We start from the raw sequence: 21064 nt of genomic DNA, 5'->3' as shown, positions 1-21064 counted from the left end.
GACCCTCTGCGACCTATTGTTAAATAAAAGTACCATCACCACCCTGTCAATCACCGAAGCCCCCATTGCTATACTATATTTCACCACTGGGCTGAACCATTGGAGCGACACATCCATAGGTTCCCTCAGGTTGCTCAACTCTATGTTCCCTGGTGGATGCCCATGTCATCAACTCTATATAAATCCATCACTTCTGACTCAGGATGGTCTCCCTAGGTACTTGAGCCGCCCTGCATCTTCAGACCACCGATGATCTAGGGACAAGAGGTCCTGGGTAGGCTTCTGGAACAACTTTTGTGGATGCCTTTTCTGACACTATCTGTCACATAGCCAAAAGGGCATAGAGTCCAAAAAAGTGTCCGGATAATCTCTTCTAAAAAAGTTCCCAACACTTTGAGGGTTTCTTTATACTGTTTACAAGGAATTCTCTAAGGCTCTCTCTCTGGTTTTGCTCCATCTTATCTCTTCTTGTTGGTGGGATGCGAAACCTTTGGTCATCCTTATAGTTCCCATTGACACCGCTGCATATCTGCTGTATGAGCTGTAGACTCAATAGGAGATTCACTTCAAATTTATGACAGAGCCAACTGGGGTTGCTTTAAACTCCTAGGGTCCTGATTTCTAAAGATGTTTCTACAACCTCGCTTTTCCACCTCTAGTCCTGTTCCTCGGCCTCATATCATATGCTCCTTCCTCCTCTAACTGTGGATTTATAACCTTCAGATTGGGGGTATCATCACCACCCCCTGGCTTGGGTTAAGCGTTCTCTCTCATTCCTTCCAGCTCATATTGCTGGCTCTTCCACCTCTTTGTCAAACACTAACTAGCAGATCTCTTCCAACTCTTTGTCAATTATTCCACCTTCTCCACTCCTACTGATGAAACACCTCACCCCTTTCTCAACTGATCCATCCTCCTCAAATTCCCCAACCACTACCTGATGATACACATCCTCCTCCTTGTCAACTGTATAACCATCTTTTGAACTTTTTCAACATCCTCTTGATAACACACCTTATTCTGCTAAAATGATTTAAGCTCCTTACATCACTGCCAAACATGCTCACCAACGTTCTCAGAACTCCTGCCATCACCACCTCTAAATGCCCACACTACTAGATTTGTGTGTGTCTTATATACCACTGTTTTCCCTGCGCTTGTACCATAATTAGGTAAAGAGCCTGCATCTGCTCGGGAAATAAATGTCTGTATGTGGTTGGGCCCCTTGTACTGGTGTCTTCTAGTGTAAGGGAGCTTTGGGCATGATTTCCTGTTTGCACATCAAACAATGCTCTAAAAGCCTAGACCACCATGTGCAATAGCACCTGGAGTGTTCCAAGTGCCAAATGGGATTACCACAATAAATGATCTCAGGCCCAAATACCCGGACAGACTCAGAAAATGGCAAAATACTACTTTATTATCAGTTCAGTAAAGTGGGGTAACCTGGTGAACAAACAGATTGCAGCTCACACACTCTCAATACATTTCGGTTACACAAAAGGATGACATACATCAGCCATGACGTCATCCTACATGGCTAAGAGTAAAAACCTACTGGATGGAGGGATTGGTCAGAAGAAATGTATACATATAGTTTGTATGAGTGTTAGTATCATCAATGGATGCCTCTTATCTGGTAGGTACACCTTGAACTACCCCTAACTACGTACAATACTGATAATAGCATAACAACAGCAGCAGATAGGCCTGTGCAACAATGTATGGGCCACCATTACATAGGCCCTCATGATTGGTTGGCACTCTCTTACCAACCTTGGACATTTGGCTCGTTAGCAGAACGTAAACAACGAAACCCAGGTGCAAGGGGACATCAGACAACTGCCTTTCTTAGCTAATTAGCCTACCATCTCTCATCAGCTAGGCCCTAAGCCAAGGCTTCTTCTTTGTAGTTCACCTTGCTGACTGTTCTCTTACGCTGAACCTTAAAGGGAGTGAAGGTACATTGCTATCTTTGTTTGGTGCTTTATGAAGAGGGCTTTTTTCAGTCCTGAATTACATGTGAGGCGACCATGATTTTATCCATTTTGCCCTTCTATTTAGTGCTATTTGATTCAATTATATTGGGTGCTATTACTCTCGTTGGCCGCTGTAGACTTGGTTGCTCCATTCTGCATGTGCTTTTTATATCTTCAATTGAACAAACCTTGGCATTTGCAACTTTTCACTCCTTTACTTAATCTAAGAGAAATATGTCCTTCACGAAATTGTATTCCAGTGCCTGTCAGCTTTGCATCCTTGGATTCCCTTCTCGAGCCTTCTCGCATACTATTAAACTATGCAGATGTCCCTTTTCTCAATATGGCTGCTTTACTCACGTTCTATTTCCTACTTTAGCAAGCTTCTATGTTGTCTTATCTGTCTTGCATTTCTGTATATATATATATATATATCTAATGCATCTCTTGTCACGTATCTTCTTAGTTTATATGGTTTTCTTCATATTTGCATATATATTTACTTCGTCACTTCATTCACATCTTCATTCTTTAGATATTCATAGATCGAGTTCAGTGCGTTCACGTATCTTCTCTCTTTAGTGGCATCACTTTACATCTGTCAGACTTTATTTATAGTTCTTCTATGTCCAGTGGTGTCTGCAGGCTCATGCCTACCTCATCAGTTCGAGGGTACATTCGATATGGTTGTCTGAGCACATAACGTCTCTCATACCTTCGATGTGCTATTGGGATGATAACAGGTGTCAAACACAGTGCTTACTAGTTGTTCTTCCTGAATGACAGAGGTGAAGGGATGGGCCATATAAATGATGTGTACATCTGCCTCTTTACAACCATCTTGGAATTCCAGTTTGCCTCGTGCTGAAGCTGTGCGGAGCTGCAGCTCTCTGTGATGAATACGGTGGAGTCATTACTAATTCGCTGACAGTGACCTCAAGCCATGTGGCCAGGGGATGGCAGTCACTATCTGAACCTGACCCTGGGGGTGGATATATGAGGGAGGATCATATGGGGGTAAGAGAGCTCTCAGGGGGAGATGGTGACTCCATCAGACGAGATGCAGTTTCTCCACTTCCACCTGAAGAAGACATTATAATACCCAAGTTCTTGATGGCTTGTTGTCATCCCACAAATCCCCTTCAAACATTCACAAAACACACATAACATCTCCTGTTTCTGATGTTTCTCTATACAAAACGTTTGAACAGCATCATTTTAGAAATCCAAAAACATCTATGGACTTCAGCTCCGATAAAGCCTCAAATACTGAGATGAAGAAGATGAGGAAGGAGTTGATGCAGATTGAGACAAACCCAAAACCTGATGTAAATATTAGTTGTTTGGTTGAACCACAAGCACGCAGGACATTTAAAAATGGCATTCGCACTCAACACAGTAGAACGGGAGAGGACGGTGCCAGAGAAAGTCGAGAGAGAGAGAACAGGCACATCCATGTGGCGGCTCGCAAACGGATGTCACCCATACCGGCATGGCGTGAAGGAAGGAGAGATGCAGAGGGCACATCTGAAGGACCGTCTAAGCACTGGGAGCCACAGCAGAGTTCCTGGAGGTACAGTCGTGCCGGGAAACACCATTCTCTGGTCCAAGCCATAGAGGTAAGCCGGCAAGTGAATGCTGAGCTGCAGATAACGCTGAGAGACGCCCGCATGAAGGAAGCTTCACCGCTGAGGCACACGCTAAGTCGGAGATGCTGCAAACTACCGGTGAGTCTGCCCACAGTCATTGTGGAACCCGCGGCACACCAACACGTATGTGATCACGTGAATGAATTATGTGAGACTGTTAATATGGACAATGCTCAAAGGCGGTTTAAATACAGACCAAACCCAAGGTTAAAGCAAAGCCCAAAAAGAAGAATATTTGAATACCGACAAGATAAAGTGCAGCAACAAAACCTGAACAAATACCTATGCCTAGGATGTCAATGGGCCTCATTTACGCGGTAGGAGGTAAGTAACGGTTCTTACCGGCATGGAGCAATTAACGTGTCCGTGTAGTAAACAGGCCGCTAATTGCGTGCCATTACGAGTCTGCGGGCACGAGCTTTGCTCCATGCGGTAAGGACACTACCGCCATGCCGGTAAAGACCCCAAAATGTCCCTTCGCGGCACTAGCGCCATCCATGAATCCGGCATTAGCAAATAGCGGTGACCGTAAATAAGCAGAACCGGAAGTAGCGTCATCGCACAGGAACGGGAAGGAGCACGGCGGCCATCATTAAAAACACAATCCATTGTCATCCTCAGCCCCCAGGACCTGCAGCAACACTACAGCTGGCCAAACTTCATCCAACAACACTTGAGAATGCCCAAGGCCCTAAAGCAAGGTGCAGCAAGCCAGCGCAAGGAAAGATTCTCAAATGAGGAACTAACCATGCTTGCAGACACAGTAGCTGCAAATGCAGAGGTTGTGTTTGCGCAAGACATGCAGCGTCCTGCCCAGATAAAAAAAAAGGAGATCTGGGAGGAGGTGGACCGGAAAGTCAGTGCGGTGGGCTCCACCCCCCGCACCGTAAAGGATGTCCGCAAGCGCTGGAATTCCCTGCGCCTCCGTGTATGGAGCATACTTGCAGCCAACAGGAGCTAGGCCATGGGTACAGGAGGCTGAGGAGGATCCCCAATTAAGATGCAAGAATGGGAGGAGACATGTGCAATACTATAGGCCAATAGTATTGCACATGTCAATCAAGGGAGTGGGGGAAATGGAGCGCGGATGGAGGTGAGTGTCCACACAAAACACTGCAATGCAAAGCATGACGTTCTCCCCCAAATGTGACCTTGAAATTAGCTAATGCATGGGGCATCACACACACATGTACACAACCCTACCCATATGCTGTGCACATCCCATCACAACCCCATGCATGCAGCACCTCATTGATGTGTCACCCAGGCGTATGCCTGTATGACCCACCCATATGGCAAGCGACCTATCTGTCCGAATTCGAAGTCCAAAGGCTCAGAACTGCAGCAATAACAACCTAAGCATGATGCACGTTGACCCATCACCGATGCTATCCCTCTCTTGACCCCCACAGGCTCACAATCTGACAGTGAGGAGCAGGACTCGGCGGCGCAGGCCCCAACACCGAAGAAGAAGGCCAAGGGCATGGAAGGAGGCACCAGGCCTAGCACTTCGAGGGACAATGGGAAACCTGGACTGCCGCAGAGGGCCAAAGCCACACATGTAGCCACGTCACCAAGGCGTGAAAGGGCGGCCGACAATGTCGTAGCACCCACACCAACCACTCCCACCACACAGGAGCCAGTGGCAGAAGGCTCACTGTCCGCAGCCAAAAGCTCAATTGGCGAAGCAGCTGCCACGGCACCCCTGTCGGATGTCGAGGAACCATGCAATACATCCGTAGGACACCGCATACCCAGCCCGCAGCTGTCAGCCCACCACAGCCCACGCCCCACATCCAATGCCAGCAGCCATGAGCTGTCTGGTGGTGAGTCACTGGCAGGGAGATGGAGTCCCATAGAGTTCTCACCTGATGGCGGACAAATGCCGCAAGCTGCTCCGAGAACAACCAAACGCAGGCCCAGAGACCAGGGAATCAGCATCATACAACAGCGGCAGAAGGAGCTCACTGCACTGGTTGGCCAACACGTGAGCGAGGGTGCCCTGGCGAGGGAGGAGTGTTGGGAATATGCTAAGGGCATAAAACTAGCTATAGAGGCCAGCACTACACGCATTTGCGATGAGTTGTCAGCTGTGAGGCAGGTCCTCACCCGCATCGCGGATGCAATGGAGAGCCAGCGTCCCGCACAGGGACAGGAGCAACCGAGCACCCCCTCCTCTGCCAGCTCCAGGCAGACCAGCCCCCTGCACAGGTCTGCGCGGTCCATGCGGCGCCCAGACTTGCAACCACCCAATGCTTTTAGAGGAGGTGGGAAGTAGGGGCAGCCTGACATTGGTGACTCTTGCACACTAATGCTGCACTGAAGTGCACGCCATGTTAGGGGCAGTTGTGGGGGGATGGGGGTTTGTGTGTTTTGGGCAGTTGTGGGGGGGAAGTGTGTTTTGGGCAGTTGTGGGGGGAGGGGGGATAGTGTGTTTTGGGCAGTTGGGGGGGCAGGGGGATAGGGTGTTTGGGGTGGAGGGTCCATACACTTCAAAATCACTTAATGCTTAATACACCTGTTGTGTCAGGAACAATCACATGAGTGGACATTCTATATTGTGTATGTGTGCTTTATTGGTGAACGGTGCACAGTGTTCATTTCCCCACAACACCCAGTGCCCTGAGACCCACATCCATTGCACCCTCTTCATCCATGTATATTAGAAATATTGGTCTATCAGAGGCTGGCGCACAGCACGTCCCTCCTGTGCATCGCCATCTGCCTGACGTGCAGCCCCATCTTCTCCCTCCTCCTCCTCCTCCTCACCAGGTGGTTGCAGTTCAATGTCAGGGGGCAGAGGCACGTTCCGTCTGATGCACATATTGTGCAGCATGACACATGCCAAGATGATCTTGGCCACCTCTCATGCCCGTACAGGAGTGCCCCACCCGACCTGCTGAGGCAGCAAAACCGTGTCTTCAAAAGGCCAAATGTCTGCTCGATCACCACACGTGTACTGGTATGTGCACGATTGTAGTCCTCTTCGTGCCTGTTCTGTGGGTTCTGGACAGGGGTAAGGAGCCACCTCTTCAAAGGATAGCCAGCATCACCTGCATGGGTGCAACAATGGTTGTGTGTATGTGATTTCATCAAATGGAACCTGTCCCTATCACACACAAGCCTGCATTGATTTCTTGATCACATCCACATATCCCTGCATGAATGGAGGTAATCAAAGTAACTTCAATGTGTGAAGGTGTCCTATTCCTTGCGAGTGTTCATGCATTGTGCATGCCTACGGAGGTTGTTGCCATGTTCTAGGTGATGTGTAGTCATTCGTACCATTCCACGCTTGTTGTCCCCATGCTGGCATGCTGTACTTCTGTGGTGGTGTACAAGTGAAAATCTGTTTATTAGCTTCATGTGATTCCTTTGTACGCACTCATGGATGCATTTCCGTTGTTATGCTGATCAGCGGTCATTTGCATTGGCCATATTGACAGCATGTCGCTGCATTGTGTTGTAGAGGGTACGGTCTGATGATGTGCAGTGTACATGTTGATGGATATGACATGGTTGTAGTACTGGCTTGTTGTCATTGTTGTGCATCTTACGTCTTGCATATTGTTTTCACGTGTCAGGTTCAGTCTGGCCTGCTTTGGGGGACAGTGTATTTCAGTATGGGCATTGTTCAGTCTCTCAACTAATCTCACCCAGTTGAAGTATGCATCTCTCCCCCCCCCATCTCACCCAGTTGAAGTATGCATCTCTCCCCCCCAATCTCACACAGCTGAAGTATGCATCTCTCCCCCAATCTCACCCAGTTGAAGTATGCATCTCCCCCCCAATCTCACCCAGTTGAAGTATGCATCTCCCCCCACCCCCAATTTACTCCCCACATCACACTGCCATGTGTTTGCCATGCAACTCACAGAGTAACCAGGAACGTTGTCCGGCATGTCGCTCCATGTAGCCTGGTATCGTTGAGTTCTGCAGAACCATTGAATCATGGGTTGATCTGGGATATCGGGCACAACAATTGTCAGTGTAGAAATACGGATACCTCTACTTTGAGACTGCAAACGCATTTTGTTGGCCGTGGACCAACCGTCTCATGCACGATACGACAGAATATAGGTTTTCGAGTTTGCCAATGAACGGCCATCTTGATGTAACAAGAATCGCTATTTTGTTTTCTAACCATTGCTCATTGCTTTCTGTTCCTATTGCTTCGCAGTATATTTTCCGCTTACACTGCTCGACTGTGGAACATTGTTGTCTGTATGTGAAAAGGACAAGGCCGCAGGGCCATGAGGATAACAAGAGTTCGCTGAAACACAAACGTAGGCAGCGCCAGGAAGAATGCCCGGCTCCCTCCCGAATGTAGCCTTGAAGCAGAGCTGCAGGGCATTTAATCATTTCACAGCTGCCAGCCAGTCTCGTTATATGGTAGAATATGTTAGAATAATACCGCTAAAGGCTTGAATTATGCTGTTCTAACGGCCCCCCTTTGCTGAGCCCGCTAGAGCTTGTCGGCTCCCAGGGCGTGAATAGCACCTGATAGATAGCAAGGTCCGGAATGCAACTCCCCCCCGTATGTAGTTTGCTTCCAAGAACAGAAGCGCCGTGTTCTATTCAATAACCAAAAGATGCCTTCGCACTCACAAATTACAAATTGTTACTACAATAGATGTTTGAAGGTGTCATAGTGGTTGGAGATGTCCATCATCGCACCAAGTTCAAAGAAACCCAATAAAGGGTGGTGTTAAACATGTCATAGCTGATTGTTTGATCTGCATTTTGTGTATATGTAACTGATGTACGTAATTCGCTCTCTTGCGTCCCTCGAGTTCTAGAGATACACGTAGCGGGGCGTGAGACTGAGTTGGCCAACTGAGACTTTTGCTTTGCAATAAAACCCTAGCTTTGGGAATACAACCTTGTGTCTGGCGTCTCTATCGTGTGTGGTGACCCGCCTTGTTTCCATAGACGTCAGGGTCCCCTAGGGGCCCCTTTCACAATGTGTGATGATCTTGTTTGAGTCACATACCATTTGCACGTTGATGGAGTGGTATTGCTTTCGGTTTCGGTACACTACCTCCATGGCATGTGGGACCACCAATTCAACATGGGTGCAGTCGAGGGCCCCAATGCAACTTGGGATGCCTGCCAGTGCATGGAAGCCAACTTTGGTGTTGGCGATCTCCTGGGCAGTCCGTGGTAGGGATATGTGTTCACTTGTGTGCTTCAGGAGGGCATCGAGCACTTGGTTCAGCGTGCGTGAGAATAATGGTTGTGATATGCCATGCAGCTGCCCTACCGTGTGCTGTCTATGAGGCTGACGATGTCGTTGTGTATCAAGTCCACAATGGTGGTGATGGTATCCCGGTCCAGACGGTACAGGGTGTGGATCTGCTCAGGGGTTAGGTTGAATGGACTGGCTCTGATTCTGGGGATTGGGGGCTGCCTCTGTGGTACAACTGCCTGCACTGGTGCGGCATGCTGTGCCTGTCTCACCCTCCTTCTCCTCCTGCGTCTCCTCTGTGCTGCCTATTCTTGTTGTTGTTGCTGTTGCAATGCAAGCATGTCCTCAAGCCCCAGGATTGCTAATAGTATTGGAATCATTTTGGTGTGTGCATGGGTAGGGTGTGGTGTGCTCCTTTTGTGCTGTGCCAGTTTACATTGCCTCCACCTGTGCTGATTGTGTGCACCTGTGGCAGTTGAGAACACTGCACATGGCTGTTTGGTGGTTCGCGATGCCGGTATTTCCGCCATGCCGGTATCCACTTTTAGCGCCTTCTTCATGCCGCTATTTGCATGTCCGCCTGACTTGTGATGTACTCCTGTTTCCGCCATGCGGCTATTGCCGGCATGAAGGGTTGCGTGCCCGCGCCCATGCCGCTATTAGAGGCACCGTTCTTTACGGTGCCGCTAATAGCGGGAAGGCGGGTCGTAATAGACCGGAGCGGTAAGCAATGCCAGTAATCCTTTACCGGCATCGTTATTCTCTTAACTTCTACCTCGTAATGAGGCCCAATGTGGCGGAAAGCTGGAGCAAGTGTTACCCTAAGAAAACATATTGAAACACAACAAAGTTGATGTGATTGTGGCATAGTAAAACGGACAGTGAAACCAATAAGAAGTCCTGGTAAAAGGAATACACCAGGCAGTTGAAATTTGGGAAAGATACCTGGCAGGTAAGTATACTAGGGGATCTGCAGGACCCCAGAGAAGGATTCCTGGCAGAGGAATATACCAGGCAATCCACCAGAGTTGTATAATGTCTCTAACATTGTGGCAGGATACCTGGCAGAGATGTGTACCAGGGGATCTAGGAAGTCCATACAAGAAGTTCTAGCAACCAAATATACCAGGCATTTTGAAACCGTATATAAATTTTAAAATTGTGGAAAGATTCCTGCTAGTATACCAGGGGATCTGAAGAGCCCATAAGACGATTCCTGGTAGGAGAGCATTCCAGGAAATCCACCAAAGCTGTAAATAAAGGTTTAAAACTGTGGGAGGATACCTGGCAGAGGAGTACACTAGGGCATCTAAAGAACCCATACAAATGATAGCAGGAGTTCCACCAAAGTTGAAGAGGAAAGTTTAACCATGTTATAAAATACCTGGCAGGGAATCTGAGAAGAACATGAAAGTACTGATTGACAGATACACCATGCAATTGAATTTGTACAAAGAATTTTAACACTGTGACAAGATACCTGGCAGGGGAGTATACCAGGAGATCCGAAGAACTCACCGGAGGGTTCCTGGTAAAGGAGTACACCAGGCAATCTGCTAAAGTACAAGGGACATTAAAGAAAGCCCTTTGTGGAATTTATTGTGAATCCAGTAACTTTGTGAATCCAGTACAAAGAAACCAAGGAAGTGCTGGATGTCATGTATTGTTGTGTTTGAACAAGAAATTTCTGAATCTAATATAAAGAAACAAAAGACACTTTTGTGATGCCAAGAAAATGTTGTTCGAAAGAGACACTTTTGACATCCTACTTAAAAATCCAGGGGAAGGGAATCCACCCTCTGGATCCAAGGGTTTCTCCTTGGAAAAGACTTTCTGTTAGATGTATCTTTATATTTTGATTATGAACACGTTTTGCAAAACATAAGTCAGATATATTTCCTTGCACCCTTAGTTGTTCGTATATAGTGTGAGGGCCAGATTAGAAAGTTTTGGACACAAGGACGGTTTATACGTTTCTAACAACTTGATACAGACTGATCTTTAGTTTTAGTTTCCTAGGTAGGAAGCTCTTCTTTAGTAAAGGTTTAGAGAGGCGTTTATCCAGCCCATTGCTGTTTGATAAAAATGCCTGACAATGAGAATATTACAACTTTGTGTCCGCAGCAGCAGCACTCACTGGTCTACCTCTGTGTATTCTGGTGCACGTTTATTTTGCAATCAGTGTGCCTCTGTTTCGTGTACATACAGAGGGACAGTGAATAATCCAACATCTGCTGTTTTAACTACTACTAGATCCCACGTGTACATAGTACACAGTCTTTCTTCCTGAGCATCCTCATTTAAAGGTGTGTTTAAAGTATGGCCCATATTACTGACCCCTGCTGGATGACAGGGACTAAGTGCAGGTTTCCAGGGAATCCTAATCATACCTCTCCTGGGTCCCTCATCCATTAGTTCTGAAAGGTTTCTGCCCCCTTCGTTTTGCCACTAGATGTCCTCAGAGGAAGGCAGGAGACGTCACAGGAATTAATATGAATAAACCGCAATTTAAGTTTGCTAAGTGGCGAATGCTTAATATTGCTCCTACGGCATGAGGTTGAAGATATCTAAAATAGTTAGCATTTGCCAAGAGGAAGACATGTCATCTACAAAACATTTTTTAAATTGTTTAATTAAGTAAAAACTATTTGTCATACCTTTCTGATGAGGTGACGAATCATATTTTTGAAGTCCTTTTGGCATGCGGTTTGCATAGATATTTCTTATATCCAGCTCTCTTTCTTTTTCCTGGTAAAAGATGAACTATACTTACAATTTGTATCAGATATCAACCAATTTTGCATTCTTTATCTTGTCATATCACATGCAACAGTCAGCGAAATGGATGCATTGTATGGGAAAAGGTGGACTTATACTGAATTTGCAATGTACATTTTATTTTCAACTTGCAGTACCCCCCAGCGTTGCCCGGGTCTGTAGCTGACATGCACGTGGGCGGGGGTTCTGCTTTAGCCTTGTGTATGTTATATTGTGTTCTAACTGTGTCCAGACAGACTCTAACCAGCATCCTCTTTGTTCTTCCCGATCCATACCTATGGAACCATCATATGGTCTCTGTACTTTCTCCTTTTCTCCTCCTCTCCCATTAATGGTGGCACTCAGTGGGTGTAATGGGTAGTTCCCAAAAACATTGATGCACTAAATGCAGTGTTTTGGATGACAGTATATTCAAGAAATGCATGGCCAACTCAGCAAGTGAAGCTGTGCTGCCACCTTCACTTGCTGAACGGGCTGTTCATTACCTGAATATACTGTCATCCAAAACATTGTATTCATTAGTGTTTTGGGTGACAGTATATTCAAGATAACGTGCTGAGAGGTGTTAGGTCCCTGCACCCATCTAGCCATGACAATAAGACACTCCATAGGGGGACCTGGCCAAACATGGCGTGCCGAAATAGCTGCGCAGAAACGGCCAGGCCAAAAAAGCGTGTACCGCCTGCCATGCACCATTTTACTGAAAGCACTTGTACATTTCTTTATCATCACTAACCATGGGGCGAGTTCATTTCTGTTAGGTCGAGTAGGAAAGCCAAGGAACTCGACCTGTAGGACTAGTGGTAGTTTTACGAATTTGCGGGGCATGCCAGGTCACATCCTTCCCCCAAGACATGAGTTGTGGCATTGCAGTCTCCATGCAGAGGCACAGCCCATAGAGCAGGAGCTCGGCAGCCACCATCTTGGTGTACCACATTGAGGATTCTCATCACGTGGAAGTTTTCTTGCGCGATCCCTCATGCCTACAATCGCTACCCCGAAAGGATCTGTGTCTTCTCCGATACTCAGAGCCATCACTGTTTCATCCACAGTACTTGTTTGTAAATCACTGAGTCGGGAGGGAGATTTCCCCTTGCGTCTTCACAGGAAGGTGTGCACCACATGACATCCACTATCTGTGGTAAAGATTCATGCTCTGGAGAAGTAAGCAGTAGCATATCTGTCAGATTGTCTAATCCTTAACAGAAATTAAAATATTGAGTGTATGAAAGACCTCATTGGGGGGGACTACCAGTGGGCTGGCTAAGGGAGCTGGATGCTTGCTCAAGCTAGTAGCTGATGTGTCCTGGGACAACAGAGTAAGAATCCCCTGGTCACCATTGCTTAGTCCCTGATGCAGGGCAGGGGATAGTAACATGCAGCCATCTAGGGTCATGGACCCTTTTAAGGGCACAGCGAATATGATTGGGAAGCAGAAACCATATGTCTTCTGGACCATAATGTTCTCCACAAAACCAAAGCACTCTGTACTACTGTAGCTGCTTCTGCCCTTTTAAGGAAATAGGGGTGTGGCAGTGCTGAGGGGCCAGCGGCTCCCCACGAGCAGCCAGAGAGGTACACTTAAAACTTCACAGAGAAAGGGAGGCCAGAGCAAGGCCATGGAATCCAGGAGGCAGTCTGCCACTCCTACCATACGGCTTTGACACTCATAGAGCAGAGAACAGATAGGCGGGAAGAGTTCACGCTGCGGGCAGGGCCACATTTTGACAACCAAAGAAAGGACCAACAAACAGGAGTGACATGCTAGTCCACAGTCCTACTTCAATACCAAAAAGCATCCTCAGAGGTAGGACCATCCCTATAACAGTGACCTAGAGAAAGAGGGAGCTAGGAACTCCAAGATGTCGGGCAGGGATTTTGAAGCTATGGTCTAGCAGATACTCGAGACCCACCTAGCTTGAGATGGTCTGAGATGGTAATCAAGTGCAGTAGATGCTGGAGACAGAATCTGTTTTAGAGCAGGATTTGGGAGAGGCTAGGAGGACCTGGAGGGGTAGAAGAGCCCAGGATAGTGGATGAGATTCCTAGGAGGCCATTCCACACTGGAGCATGGATGCTGGAGGAGACATGCAGGAGACCAAACTGAAGAGCTAAGAGAACTGGCATTATTGGTGAAGTAGTGGTGACCAAAGACAGTAAAGGTACCATAAGAAACGGTGGTGGCCTGAGGGCTGATGAAGGTGCAAGAGATAGTTGTAGGTTAGAGAATATCATTGAGAAGAACTCAGAGTGGTGAAGAAGGTACAAGAAATCATTGTGAAGTAGAGGAGATCATTAAGGAGAGGAGTGGTGCCCAGGCGGGTGAAGGTGTGTGAGACAGTAGTAAGTAGGAGAATATTAATGAGGAAAGAGATGGTGCCCAGAGGGGCAAAAGTGGGGAAGATAGGAAAGATTTGGCGAACACTGATTGCAAAGAAGAAGGTGCCGGAAGGGGTGAAGAATATGACAGAGTTCGTAAGCATTTAGGACTAGGAAAAGGAAGGTACCAAAAAGGGAAAAGAAGGTAAGGAAGACCGTAAAGAGAAGAAAGTAGACTACTGCGACGAAAGCTGGGTTATAAAGTGAGAAGGAACAGGTGGAAAGGGACGAGTAGTTGGTACAGGTGTTGATAAAAGTTAGTTGGGGGGAGAGCAAGAGGACAATTAGGAGAAAGAGTATAATTTGGTGGAGGATTTAATTACTATAATTATAAATATAATTCTTCTTTAATATCGCGCTTAATACCGGAGACCAGTTTCTAAGCACAAGACTGGGATTCAAACCTGTGTTGCTATGTGTTGTTTTGCTTCCCAGACAAATGCGATGTACCTGAGCTATCCTACTCGTCTAAAATTCTAAACAAGTGATTGAGGAGTGGAAAGCCAGGATACGTTTACAGCAGGAGCTAGGGACGTTCTTGTGAGAAACGCGTAAGTTCAGAGGAGTGGGGTGTAAGCTGGTGAGAAGGAGAAAGATGTAAAGGCACCATAGGAGGGAGAATTAGAGTAGTTGGTCACCCTCCAGTGTTACCATGCTGTACAGGTCCCCATTCAGGACTTTGAGACCTACAATTCAAGCTCCCCAAGGCCCTCATTCCCTGCACCTGAGATTCAGAGGCTCCCGCAGGAGTGGAGAGGCTAATGGTGGAGAAGCCACAGGTCCTGGGGGACAATGATGGACCAGTCACCAGTAAGAAGAGGCGAAGTAGGGATAGGAGAAAGAAAGGCGAGATGTCCCTGTGAAAACCAGTATTGTGGGGACTATCCATCAACCCCAGGGGAAGGCAAGTTGCAGATACTGGGAAACCCAAGACTTTGCATAAGGATTCATTTATTTATAACGAACCATTGACCCGGGCAGGGAACCCGGGCATATTCTAAGGGTGCAGGAAATCCTTTTTTGAAGTTTTAGTTGCCCTGCATTTTTAATTAAAAATTACTAAACTTATCCTGACACATTTCAACTGCACTTTATGCCACTCCTGTTTGCTATTTTGCCACCACAATGTAGTAGTTATCTAATATACCATCTTGAACATATGTTTTCTGTGGTTGTCTGGTCCTTGATCCAGTTCATCTACGTCACAGGAGTAACAGGTACAAAAGTACACATTAGACATTACCACACAAAAAGAACATAAACAAATTTGAAATACTAAAAGAAGATACAAACATACAAAAATAAAGAAAAAAGAAAACTTAGCTATACAAATTCCATAAATCACCAGTTAAGAAATGACCATTACTCAATCAACCTTAATCAATTAATTAAAACAGATCTGTTGTATCAAGTTATGTCACTTCTTTTAAAATTGTATATAATTTTGTCAGAAATCTAGTGAGATTCAAAATTAAAAATGTCTCTGTCCTCTCCATGTCACCCTTCCACAAATGAGTCGACTGAAACGACTGCCGCTATGTTATTTATGTATCTTGTGAAATAGCGCGTACTCAATTTATTTTAAAACCAAGTGCCGGATGGTCTCTAGCTGTTTCATTTTACATAGCCTGCAGCCACGGTCTTAGATATTTTTCCTTGGGCCTAGAACCACCGTGGTAGAGATAAGATTTAATATCAATCTAAAATAAAGTTCCCTACTCTTTGGGAATGAATACTTCATGGCATAAATTAGTTCTCAGAAATTGATTAGCAGAGTTTGCTAATTAAAATGTTCTTGATTAGCAAACAAATCAATTTGATTAGCAATGTTGTACTAATATTTTGAATGTCATCAGAAGTTATTTGTACCCAAGACATTAAATGAGCAATACATCCTTTTTGTGCACCCATGAAGACATTGGTGAGAGGAGTCAGGCTTTACAAATTCTTTCAAATTCCGCTAGACCTGCAGATTGAGTAACTTAGTTTACCTACTCGACCTAAGAGAAATGCAATTGACCCATGGCAACGGATGAAAATAAATGTAAAGACGCTTTCTGTAAAATGGTGCATATCACCACAAACCCTCTTTGATGTTAACATCCCCTGCAAATGGTACTCACCCTACATACAATCTACTCGACTATGAGAGTGGGCAAGTAAACTTTGCGAGCCCTGGTTGAGTGTCTGCAAAATGTAAAAGGTTAGCTGCATGAATGCGGAACACCAATAGATATGATAAAAAAATAGTTTGACCAGCTCTCTCCTGCAGGTGCAAATATATAATGCAATCATAATCATACAGCAAAGTGAGCTCTGTAGGCTAACTACAGTGTATGGTATTGCAGTAAGAGGAAAGAAAGTAAGAGACTAAGCAGAGTGTATGGCATAGCAGACAGTGAACTCGGAAAATTAGGTGGAATATTGTAGTTTGTGTCCCATCTCACTTTCAGGGTAGTGGATATAAAGCAACAGGGTGATGAGATACAATGGGTTGATCACCAGTTTCTGAGATGTATGAACCAATAGGTCACAGAACGAGGTTTGCCATGAAAGGCATTTGGCTGTGTGATCATGTACATTTTAAAAGTGTTACCTCGTCAATAGGATGCATCTTCCCCAGCGAAATGAAATATAGTTGACACTATTTGTACACTAACCTAACTTTTACTGTAAAACATGGAGACAAAGTAGTGTTTTACAGTAGCAATACTGAAATTATGAATTATGTAACAACTTACAGTTTCAAGAATGGAATTGCGTGACTGTCTATTAAAAAATAGGCAAACTTAACACATACTGGTCAGATAGGATACAGTTAGCTTGATAAAAGCATTCTCAATTTTCTTCTGGTTTGCAATTCTTTGAAAAAATAAATTATTGCTAACACTCTTGAGAGTGGAGGTGATAATTACTGCTGCACTCTCTCCATTAGCCCCTTTGACCTTGCAGTGAACAGAGCAAAAATGAGGAAGAGAGCCAAGAGTGTAGGAGAGGAATGCAAGATGCGCTGTGCTTTAATTTAACAGGGTAAATTAAATAGCTAGGTGGGCTACACAAATTTCAATTTGATTAGCAAACCTAGAGAATTGCATAGCAAATTGCTCTGCAACACTGCTTATTTTATGCCTTGTACTTAATTAGGAACTGGGAAAGAGAAGGAGAAATGACTCACAGTATTTTCTTTGGACTCTTCTCCCACAGATTCCTCATCTTGATAGATATCTGATCCAGCATCAGCAGTTCAGAAAATTTAACAACGGGCGTAGTGCAGCAAATCTGTCTGCATTTCGCATTGACCTTCACTGCAAACAAATCCACAGATGGGGTTTCCCTCGGGTGAAGATCTCTGATCCCGAGGGAGACCAAGCTCTGCCTGCTCAGATCATCTGCCAGCCCATTCTGCACCCTCCACCAGATGCGCTGCAGAGGCTGAGAGATCATTCTCTCCAGCATCCAGAACCATAGCCGCATTGCCTCCCTGCACAAGGGTAGGGACCTCACATCTCCCTGCTTTCTGAGGTAGTGCATGGTCACTGTGTTGTCTGTTAGAACCAAGACATGTTTCCTCCGGAGGGAAGGCAGGAAAGCTGTCAGTGCCAGTCTGACTGCTCGAAGCTACAGTAGGTTTATTTGTTTATTTATTTATTTATTTTTATTTGTTGGTAGCGCCCAGGACCCGGAGGTATCACAGCGCTAGTAGATATGATACATGGTGCACATTTTGAGAACAAGTTACAGGTACAGTTTGGTTACAAGTACAGTTTCAGATATTTATTTATTTATTGTTCACTTGATAGGTGCTTTTAGAGGAAGTGCCATTAGGGTTTGCAATAACACTTCAACAACACTTAAATTCAATTTGCTGCTTTTAGCATCACAGAAGCCCAGGGGCTGTTGAAGTCCATGTTCAGTGCATCTTCAAACATGGTGGAAGCCATGTCCCACAATGCAGATCCTCATCTGCCCGCCTCACCTGCATCATGATTGGCTAACCATTGAGCCTTCAGCCCAATCAGGGAGCTGTTAGGTTGAGCCGGCCTGCGACAAAGGCTCACTAGCAGACCCTGCTGTTCCAGCTTTCCTTCTTCGCTTGCTGCAGATCTGCACAGGTAAGCCCAGATGGGCTCTCTTTGAATTTATACGCGCTCTCTTTAAATTGCCACCTGGGCACCTTCTACAATTTGCATTCTGGCCTGACACTTAAATTCAATTTGCTGCTTTTATCATCACTGCAGTCCATTGGGGCTGTTCAAGTCCATATTCAGTGGATCTTCAAATATGGCCAACACCACTGCCACAATGCAGGCCCATGTCTGCCCGCCTCAGCTGCATCTTGATTGGCCAACCCCTAAGCCTTAAGCCCAATCTGGGAGCCGGCAGGCTGAGCCAGCCCCCGACAAAGGCCCACCACTAAGGACCCTGTCTTGACTTGTCTGGAGCTGGAGTGAGCCTCCCTCCATTCTGCTGCCCCTATAACTCTTCACTAACCCATGCTGCACACGGATCAAACTCAAAACATCACTTGCATTTCCGGATGATGAAAAATGTACTAGCACTTTAAACCGGTAAGCACTCCGGATCTCCTGCCCCTGGCACACAACCCTTTATCTGGTTGCCTGGTAACTCCTGCATCCCTTGTCTCACAGCCTGATTGCAAACTGTATCCTCCTCACACTCGACATGTTTCTTTTGCTGTACTTCTCACGTTAGCCTGCTTTCTGTTGCCTACTAGTGCAAACCCTTATTTCCTCCCTACAAGCGCTTACATATCTGTAACTTCCATTTTGTGCTGTACTAGTGCTCTTTGGCAAAATCAAATCTAGGTGTGCTTTTTAAATTGTACTAGTGCTTTTTGGCAAAATCAAATCTAGGTGTGCTTTTTAAATGGTTGCACCCCCCATGTTGTGCTGTACTAGTGCTCTTTGGCAAAATCTGGGTGTGCTTTTTAAATTGTTGCATCCTCCATTTTGTGCTTTATTTGTGCCTTTGTGGAAATTCGAATCTAGGAGTGTTCTTCAATCTGTGCACTGGCTGTCTTCTCTTGCACACCTCCTGCACTGTGCCGCTTAGCTGCTAGGCCATTTGTTGAGTTCCTGTGCACTGTGCAGCTCACTTGCCTATCTTCCCCGCCCCCACTATTCCCATGGCACTCTCCATCTCTCCTATCTATTCCGACTGCTATTCTATCACATGTCCTTCCACAGGAAGTCTGGAAGAAAAAAACTAAAAAAAAGCTCTCCAGAACTCTAACTCAGGCCTTTCCATCGCTGACTCCTACGTCAATGCCACTTCCAGACAGACTTTCAAGGACATCCTCTCCACTGTCCCCTCTCCTGACCTACGGACCCTCCACCTCGTCTCCACTCTTTAACCTCCTCAACCATTAATGGTGGCACTAGGTGAAAGCTCTCCTTGCATACTTCACATCCTCTAGGTGCATCATTAATGTCTACCACAATGGTACTATTGTGGTCCAAGGCTCTCAACCTGCTCTTCTCCTCCACGACTGGCGCCTGCCTTCTCTCATTAACCTCCTCCCTTCTCCTGCCGCTCTTTCTTCCCCTCCCCTCAATTCCTCACTGCCACTGAGGAGAGGACCATGCCCCTGTACACCCCCTTGGAAAACCGTCAAAGCTGGTAACCGGGTTCACTTACCTACTCTGAATGCTCGCTCTGCTGTCAAACACTCCTCTGACATCTGTCTCCTTCTTGAAAACTTTGACCTTGGCGTCCTTGCTCTTACTGAGACGTGGTTCAATGCCAGCTCTATCCCTGCTCTTGACACTCTCCTTCCTGAGGGCTACAAAATCCCCTCCAGACCTGGACCCAACAGGACTGGAGGTGGAGTGGCCCTGATCTTCCCTGAGTGGGTCCCTGCTTCCATCATTCCCAATCAATACTACTCCTCTTTTGAATGCAACGTCTGTAGGCTGGGGTCTCTCCTACTTTCTCACCCTCACCACTATCTACAGGCACCCTGGCCCAATCTCCCTCTTACTCTCTCCCTCTTACTCTCTCCCTCTTACTCTCTGAATGGGCTGAAGTTGCCTCATCTCTTTCAATGTCTTCTTCCAAACTCCTCCTCCTTGGTGACTTCAACATCCCCCTCGACTCTCCTGAATCATCAACCTCTCAGTTCCGAGTCCTCTGTGACTTCCTCTCTCTCACTATTCTTCCTTCCGGTCCGACTCAGGCTGCGGGCCACACTCTTGATGCCATAATCTCTGGAGACATCCCTTTTTTTTAAAACAGTTTTTATTAAATTCAAACAAACAAAACCAATACAAACCAAAACGCGCAGTGCAGTTATCACCAGTACAATTGTGCACAATGTTCTTTGCATAATTCAGTCACTGCTCCCCTTATCCCATCCCCCCTTGCGAGCCTATTCATTCCAGTCACTCTGTATCCGCCCCGCGTAGCAGGGTTTCATTTCCCGCAGATTCTGTCCGATCTTGTATCGTTCCAAATAGTTCCGCTATCAACAATCTCCATGCCATCAGGGTTCCCCTTTCTTCCTCTTCCCCAATGTTACTTGCCTCTTGCAACACTGTGGTCTCTGCCTCCACCCACCTCTGCAACTCTTTCCACCACACCTCCACCCGTGGCCTATGACAGGTCTTCCATCCCATGGCAATCCTTTGTTTTGCTAGCACATACGCTAGATCTTTTAGTTTATTGACATGTTTAAGTTTCTGCGATCTGGGGAACCCCCCCAGTAAGCAGGCCCAGGCTGAATTTATGGCAATAGTGATCCCCTTTTCCGCAAGTCTCCACGCCACTTCACCCCAGAAGCGCTCAATTACCGGGCATGACCCACCCCCTCTCCTAGCCTGACCACCCTCTCCTTTCTTCCTATCTTGGGCCCCTTGCCCCCCTATCCAAGCCACCCCCTGCACTGCCAGCCTTCTTGACAGTCATGCGACCAATGATTGTCAGTTGCTGCTTTTGCCTCCACCTTCATCTTCCCCTCTGACCCCTGCTCCAGACACTCCCTCTGAATCCATCCTTGCTAATTTGCATCTTGCCATCTCCAACACTCTCGACATCCTTGCCCCTGCCATGAGGATCCATCTAAAACCTGCCAC

At 46.3% G+C, this 21064-nt stretch overlaps 1 protein-coding gene across 1 annotated transcript in view; it reads right to left on the bottom strand.

Annotated features, from left to right (window-relative positions):
- LCA5L (lebercilin LCA5 like) overlaps nt 1–21064 on the bottom strand; it is an 800408-nt gene that overhangs the window by 191302 nt on the left and 588042 nt on the right. The window contains exon 5 of the mRNA XM_069636060.1: nt 11474–11564. Coding sequence (XP_069492161.1) covers nt 11474–11564 — 91 coding nt within the window. The remainder of the gene's footprint in view (nt 1–11473; nt 11565–21064) is intronic.

Source organism: Ambystoma mexicanum, chromosome 7p, assembly GCF_040938575.1.
Source record: "Ambystoma mexicanum isolate Mex_15411 chromosome 7p, UKY_AmexF1_1, whole genome shotgun sequence".
Lineage (NCBI taxonomy): Eukaryota > Metazoa > Chordata > Amphibia > Caudata > Ambystomatidae > Ambystoma > Ambystoma mexicanum.
The sequence above is the reverse complement of the archived record's forward strand: the minus strand, read 5'-3'. Positions and strand labels throughout refer to the sequence as shown.